The sequence below is a fragment of the Tupaia chinensis genome, unplaced genomic scaffold, assembly GCF_000334495.1.
Source record: "Tupaia chinensis unplaced genomic scaffold, TupChi_1.0 Scaffold000028_1, whole genome shotgun sequence".
Classification (NCBI taxonomy): Eukaryota; Metazoa; Chordata; class Mammalia; order Scandentia; family Tupaiidae; genus Tupaia; species Tupaia belangeri.
The window spans coordinates 6,187,802-6,195,891 of NW_006159458.1; the positions used below are offsets into that span (position 1 = coordinate 6,187,802).

At 40.7% G+C, this 8,090-nt stretch overlaps 1 protein-coding gene across 3 annotated transcripts in view; it reads right to left on the reverse strand.

The window, feature by feature from the left end:
* Positions 1-8,090, reverse strand: part of IRAG2 (inositol 1,4,5-triphosphate receptor associated 2) — a 78,820-nt gene that overhangs the window by 31,972 nt on the left and 38,758 nt on the right. For all 3 annotated transcript variants that reach the window (XM_027771053.1, XM_027771052.1, XM_027771054.1), the window contains 4 exons: positions 6,237-6,283; positions 6,066-6,130; positions 5,812-5,919; positions 1,378-1,448 (listed from right to left, as the gene is read on the reverse strand). In XM_027771053.1, coding sequence (XP_027626854.1) covers positions 1,378-1,448; positions 5,812-5,919; positions 6,066-6,130; positions 6,237-6,283 — 291 coding nt within the window. The remainder of the gene's footprint in view (positions 1-1,377; positions 1,449-5,811; positions 5,920-6,065; positions 6,131-6,236; positions 6,284-8,090) is intronic.

The following is an 8,090-nucleotide window of genomic DNA, read 5'->3' on the forward strand; positions in this document are numbered from 1 at the left end:
GGGTGATTTCTCACTTTCTCTCTCACTGTGTCTGTCTCGTTCACCAGTGAGCACACAGGCCCTAAGGCAAAACCTCTTTAAAAAAAAAATTCCATTATCATCAGTGCTTCCTGTCTGTCTGCCAGAAAACTTGGGAAATCCCATCCATACACTTAGTCTTTTGCTGATAACTCACAAATATAGTTTGCTTCCAAAGCTGCATAAGTTTGTGAATATGGGTAAAGAGCTCTTATAAAATCTCCTTGCAGATTAATGATGCCTCACATTAAGCTGAAACTTGACTTCTCTCAAGCTGCGTTTTTACCCTACAAATTCTACTCTTCTTCCTCCCACCTTCTCCACTCTCATGATATTCTATTAATTCTACAGGGTAAGCCATAACCCCGGGTATCCTTTCTTTCTTCCATTTTTCTACCTTGTCGGGATCTCAGACATGCACACATATGCACCCAGTGTGTTTTTCAACCCACTGGGGCTGGGATTCGAACCATGTGGTCTGCCATGTGAGATCCTGATTCATTAATGACTAGGCCACAGAGTCAGCTGAAGAGTATTTTTAAAGTTATTTCACAAAGGCAGAGAGACAGACACCTCCAACAGGGTTTTCACAGCATGATCCACCCCAAGTCTCAGCAATTTTGCGTCATGGGTGTGTATGTGCATCTGGTTGCTCAGGAAAGCCCCACGGCCTTTACTATGTGGGCCCACTTATATCACCACTGTGCCCCTATCTGGCTTCTAAGAAGTCTCCTTTTGAGTTTATTCAGTTTGTTTCCAATAGAACTTTGCTGAATAAATGAGTGAATGTATGAATGAAAAAATTGAGGTGGAGCCGGAAGGTCCTAGCTCTGCCTCTATTGTGTGACCTTGAACAAATCCCAAGAAGTTGAGTTTGGCTTGAAATTCTGTTGTCTATAACATATCAACATAATTAAATTCTACGGGGTCATCAGAAGAGTCATATTTTTCTATACAAAAATGCATCATGACTTTTCCAACGACTCAATATTAACCTCATGATATTTTGAAAGGATAAAATGAAAGAATACTTTTTTGTGTATATTTATTTCTCCCATGAGAGTGAAAGTGAGAGAAGGAGAGATAGGCACTTCCAACAGGATGCTCGCACTGCAGCCTACTTCCGGTCCCAGTCAGCAGGGCAATGGGCACATACATGGGAACTCAGAGTGTGTACGGAGACCTCAGGATGCAGACCCGGGACCCTCCCATGCTGCAGCTCCAGCACCATGGAGTGCTGCAATACTGCAGTGCCACTGAGGCTGGCCAGGTGATACTTGTTCAAGTCCTCTACAAACAAAACAGTTCTCCCTTCATGATATATCGTTATTCTCAGTGTTACCATGCATGCTCACTTACCAGACTGAATATGGCTTTATCCTTACTCACAGGGCCTTGGCACGCCACATTGTCCTGAGCTGGCCTCGTGCCTGTGAGAGAAAGGAAACCCACTAAGGGGAACGGAAGCAAGTAAGGAAGAAACTGTGAGTGCGGCGATATGGGCAGACCAGTTAGGAACAAAGGCCTCAATGAGAGACAAATTGTGTACTAGGAAATGTGTGTGTGCTCACCGACTCAGGCTCGGGATGGAGCAGCTAAGGCCCACAACGAAGCTAAGACATACACAACCTCTTTTTTCTCTTTTTTTTTTTTTTTTTTAGGTTTTTGTCTTGGGGCATGTGTGCTTGCCAGAGAGAGAGACAGAGAAAGGGAGAGTGAGAAATCATATCTCAGGGGAGATGGCCACACTGCAATCCCTTCACCTCATTCTTTTCTCGGGATTTGGGGTACACAAACACACATGCCCAGCATAAATTTCAATCTGCCAGATCCAGGACTCCAACTGTGGTCGTCCATGTGGGAGTCCAGTGCCTTAACCACTATACCACCTGTTGGCTCCTATACACAGTGTCTTAATAGAAGCAAACATCTGTACAAAGACCTCCAAATGTGTTTTTAAAAATACTTCTATAGGCTGCTGCTGTTGCTTTTTTAGTTGAACATAGAACTGGCCTAATAATAGAAAGTGGATAAAGGAAGAATGAATGATTCATAGTAGCAGCTTTTTAAAACCTTGACAGACAGGTTTTAAAAAAAATGCTATGTGCAAGGCTGATGAAAAAGTATGATATCTTGCCAAAATATGTTATCTTTCCTAATGTCATCAAACTAAGAGGAAAATAAGCACTTTTACCTTATGCCATTTCTTCTTGTAATTTCCCTTTATTTTTGTGTGATTTATTGGTATTGGAAGGTATTTGATAATTATGCTAAGACATGGAACCAACCCAAGTGTCTATGAAGAGTAATCACACCAACCCAAGTGTTCCCATGGAGAGTAATCACACTGCAACCCCTTCTCCATTTTTCCTTGGGAGATTTGGGACACACATACACACATGCTGGTGTTTCTTAAGCTGCCAGGTCAGCGACTCAGACCACGCCATGTGGGATCCAGCTGCCTTTAATACCACACCACCAAATGGCCCCAAAATATAGTTTTCTTCTCATAGTTATCTCGTTTCTAGACCAGCAGGTGGCATGGAAGTTAAGGCAGCTGGATTCTGCATGACTGACTGAGAAAGAGGAATTCTTAGTTCAAGCTCTGGACTTCACAGCTTGAAAAACACACTGGGTATGTGAGCGTATGCCCCCAGAATCCCGAGAGGAGAATGGAGAAGGGACTGCGGTGCAGTAATCCCCCCTGGGGGGGGTATGATTTCTCACTTTCCCTCCCTCTCTCCACCATCTCTCTCCCTGGTGAGCACATGCACCCTATAGCAAAACTTAAAAAGAGAAAAAAAGCCTGTTTCCAATAATTTGTTATAGATAATGCTGAATAAGCTTACGCATATGTCATTTTGTAGGTGTATACATATTTTTATAGCATAAATTTCCAGAAACAAAATTGAATTAGAGGATATGTACATTTGACATTGTAATATAACTTCCCTTCATATTAGTTACAAAAATGTATTCCCTAAAGCAACATGTGAGAATTCCTTTTACCCAAAAACCTTGCCAAGACTGTAAGAGAATTTTAGCATCTTTGTCTATATAAAGAGGTAAAAATGGTATATTTGTGCATTTTTATATTTAATTTAATTTTTTTTTTTTGCTAGAGGAACGGGTATTCATGAGAGAGAAAGAGAGAAAGAGGGAAGGAGGGAAGGAGGGAAGGAGGGGGAGAAGAACTGCCCATGGGGAATAGCCATACCACAATCCCTTCTTCACTTCTCCCTCTCGCTAGGATTTTGGGCACACCAGCACACAGGCAAAGCATGTTTCTCAAAGGCCAGATCTAGGACTCAAACCCTGCAGTGGACCATTTGGAATCCAGCCACCTTAACCGCCATGCCACAGACTGACTTCTTGGTATGGTTTAAATTAAAATATTTCCTTATTAGGTGTGAGAGTATAATGATACTCTTCAATTAAAACATAGAATGGATTCCATTTATGCATTTTATTAATTTTTCTTATTGCCAGGGGAATGCATGCACTCATGAAGGGGAGAAAAGCAACCCCCCTCGCCAAGAGAGTGTGGTCATGCCAGGGTAATTTTTCCTCTACTTCTCCAGCCCATCAGGAGCTTGGGCATGGACACATACATGACCAACATGCTTTTCAAGTTACTAGGGCCAGGATTTGCATTGCAGTCAGCCATGTGGGATTTGGCTCCCTTAAGCACTATACTATGGGGCTGGCCTCAGTTTTGCATTTTATAACTACTTTAATATCAACAAAGAGTTTTCAAAAAGTTCATGAAAAATGCATACTGTGCAAAACTATGCATGGGTAACATTTGGGGGCACAAAAATAAATTCTTACTCTAATTTTTTCAATGAATATTTTGAAATTCCTTCATATAGTTCAAATTTAAATGTCAAGTTTAAACAATAGAATGTATTTCTTTGCTTTGTTTTGTTTGGAATGGGAACTTGTACCTCCCAGGGATGTCAGCTGTAGTACCCTCACTGTGACTGGTTAAGAATAATTACTTTGGGGACCAGCAGTTAGCATAATGGCTATGTCGCTGGACTCCCATGTAGTCGACCATGGTTCGTGTCCCGGACCTGGTGGCTTAAAACTCATGCCGGGCGCGTGTGCATGCGTGCCCAAGATCCCGAGAGGAGAACGGAGGAGAAGGGATTGCGTCGTAGCCATCCCCCCTTGGGGGTGATTGATTTCTTGCTTTCTGTCTCTCTGTCTCTGTCTGTCTGGTGAGTGCACATGCCCTATAGCAAAAACCTCTCAAAAAAAAAAAAAGTAAAAGAATAATTACTTTGCCTACAGAGTCAAGTAGCAGTAAAGGATTTAATGTATCATCTGGTTAATTCTCTTATCTTCTAAAAGGAATTTATTAATCTGGCCATCCATCCATCTTTCTTTCTTTTTTAAGTTTCTTTATGTCTCCTATGAGTTAGAGAGACAGAGAGACAGAGAGAGACAGAGAGAGTCAGTGTTCCCAGTGGTGTCTTCATGCCGTGATCTATTCCCATCTTCTTCTTTTTTTTTTTGAGAGATTTTTGCTATAGGGTGCTTGTGCTCGCCAGAGAGACACAGAAAGACAGAAAGCGAGAAATCACCCTCCAGGGAGGATGGCCATGCAGCAATCCCATCTCCTCTATTCTCCTCTTGGGATCTTGGGCATACACACACGCGCCCAGTGTGAGTTTAAGCCACCAGGTCCGGGGTTGAACCGCGGTCGGCTACATGGTAGTCCAACGACATAGCCATTACACTAACTGCTAGTCTCCCATCTATCCCTGTCTTCTGCCAGCCCAGATCACTCATGCCCAGTATGTGCAGGGAGAGCTCCAGATGTGAATGTGAATCAGTCTTGAGAATGCTGCATTACCATTGTGCTGTGTACCCAGACCCCAGTAATCCTTTTTTAAAAATACATTTTTCGGCTGTGTACCCAGACCCCAGTAATCCTTTTTTTAAAAAAATACTTTTTTAGTTTAACTTTATTAATTATTATTTTAATTTGCCCAGAAACAGAGATAGAGAAAGAGGGAAAGTGAGAAAGCAAGCCACTGGGTCTGGGACTCAAACTGCAGTTGGCCATGTGGGAACCCAGGGCCCTTAACCACCATGCCACCTGCCCGCCCCTTACCCCAGAAATCCTTCCAACTTGATGGATTTTAATTCAGATTCTAAGAATTTTCTAGGCAGGTGGTGTCACATTTGTGTCAGCACTGAGACTCAGTTGTGTCCAATCAATCTTTGACATATGGAAATAAATTTAAGTCTCATTGAAATATATTGTAATTTTTGTTTTATCTACAGAATTGGAAAAGAAACAGTAATATACTCATACACAGATGCCATGATTACTTCTTGGACTTCTTTTATCCAGACTTACTTTCTCTTCAATATTGTCTTATAAGAACTTTATAAAAATTATTTTATAAGGAGCTGGCCCCATAGCATAGTGGTTAGCACTGTGCATTGGGAGCCAGATCCCACGTGGCCAACTGTGGTTTAAATCCTAGCCCTGGCAGCTTCAAAAATGCATTAAGTTCATGTGTGCATGCCTGAAGGATAGAGAAATGGAGAAAAAAGACTGTAGTATGACCACACTACACTGGGGGCAGGGGGGAGTTCTCCCTCTCTCTCGCTCTTTGTCTCTGACAAGTGCCTACATCCTCTGGCAATTGAAAAACTAAATTAAAAAAATATTATTTTAATAAGAATGAATATTGAATAATACTGTTGAGTTACTTGGGATCATTATTCTACTAGCTCATAAATGTATTAGTGTTTTATAGTGGAAACTCAGCTTACCTTGGGTCTCCATCAAGGTAGAAGCTGTTCTTTTGTCCTCCTGTTTTTCACAGAGGGGTTTACAGCATGGGTCACTAGAAGCCATATTCAAAATCTCTGACCCAGTGTCTATCAACAGGAAGAAATGAACAGCATGAATACTATGCAAAACGGTATTTGCCTATGTTTTTCTCATTTGCACACACCTCAGCAGGTCAACAACATCAGGCTTAAGGTGATGACACTGACGCTCTCGTTTCGTATCTTTCACTCACCACTGGAAGTTACAGTGCTGTCTGTGGAGGAAGGGTGTCTGGATGATGGCAGTGTGGGGTACTCCCTGCCAAAAGAGTAGAGGGAATATTCAGGATGGTTAGGTTCCAATAGTTCTCTTAAGAATCAACTAACTAGAAATACAAACACACACACAACACAAACAAGCAAACCTGGGCTGTGGTTGGATCTTAGAACATGAGTGTTCAACACCATTCTCCTTAAGGAAAAAAAAATGATATAAGTTTTTAACAAGTTGACATTTTCCATCCAAAGAAATTGTTTTAAGCAAATATTTTTATACAATTTTAAATGAACCCATATTGACTTTTATCTTCCAGAGAGGATATGGAAATGGGAAGGTATAGAGCATATTGATACACACACTTCTCAAAGCTGTTCTTGCAAAAAAAAAAAAATCCAATTTTAAGTATATTTACATGTCTTATATTTAAAGACAACCTGATAAGTGCTTGGGCAAAATAAATTCTAAGTTTAAAGGGCACACAGAATTTACTTCTTCAACTTATGTCAAGAATATTTTTTAACTGAAGATTCCATGTAGTCATAAAACATTTATACTTATGGGAACATTACTCAGCCTAAAACTTTTGACCTCATGGTTTTATAATGGTTCTGTTTTCTAGCTAGACAAATCGTATATTTTCAGCTTAATCTATATCTTAAAGATCTAAGGGATTATATCTAAATTGGAGTCTATCACTTAGTGCTCAAAAAGAGCTTAACAAAATTATGAACCCAGCATGCCAGGGCAAGTTTCTGAAAGTTTCATTTGAAACTCTTGATTTCCAACAGGAATTTCTTTTTCTTTTCATTTTTTTTTCCTTCAGTTTTTACTACAGAGTGTGTGAGCTCACCAGAGACACAGAGAAAGAGAGAAAATGAGAAATAACCCCCTGGAGGTTTGGGGGTTGGCCATGCCACAATCCCTTCTTTTCTATGGATTTAGGGCATACACACACACACACACACACACACACAAACACACACACACACCTGGCATGATTTTCAAGCCACTGGGTCTGGAACTAGACCCACAGTTGTCCGTGTGGGATCTAGCACTTTATCCTCCATGCCACCGGCTGGCTCCCATCAGGAATTTCTAATTGGGGGAGGGACTTTTGGAGATTAGGGTTGCATACTTGTTCTCGTTCAAAAAATATAGGTGGAGGGCTCTCAGGTGGCATGGTAGTTAAGGTGCTGGACTCCCACATGAATGACCATGGTTCAAATCCCAGACCTAGTGGCTTGCTTTCTCACTTTTTCTCTCTCTCTGGTCAAATTTTAAAAATATAATAAATAAAATAAAATAATTATTTTAAAAACAATGGAAACATGCTTTTCTGTTCCATAGTATGCATTTAAAATGCCTATTTTCATTATTATTTGGTTAGGGAAATAAAATTTAACAAACTAAAACAAATCATTCAGACCATGTGAAAAACTTATATCAATAATGTAATGAGGAAGACAATCAAACATAGAAATTCTTGTTAAATGTCCCAACCAACAAAAGATTTCTATGGAGGGATGCCACTTATACAACTTCTAAATAGATTCAAGACAATATTTACCATGACACAGAAAGGCAAAGGTTTAGAGAGGGGTTGCTGAATTTCTGGTTACTCAGTACAGTGATAGCAGCTTACATCTGTTTAGCACATTAAAACTGACAAAACCCTTTTAAGTAACATCTTATTTCATTCTTCCAACAACGACAGCAGGTTTTTTTTTGTTTTGTTTTGTTTTTGTTTTGCTTTGTTTTGTTTTAACCAAAGGGCACATACACTTGCCACAGAAAGACAGACAGACAGACAGACAGAGAGAGGGAGGAAGCACCCGGCAATGGGGCATGGACATACAATCGCTTCCTCTTCATGTCTCCATTCTGTTGGATTGGAGGAAACATGCACATGTGTCCAGTCATGTTTTTAAGCCACCATGGCTGGAATTCGAATGACATCCAGCCATGTCAGGTCAGGCTCCCTGAACCCCTAGGCTCCAGG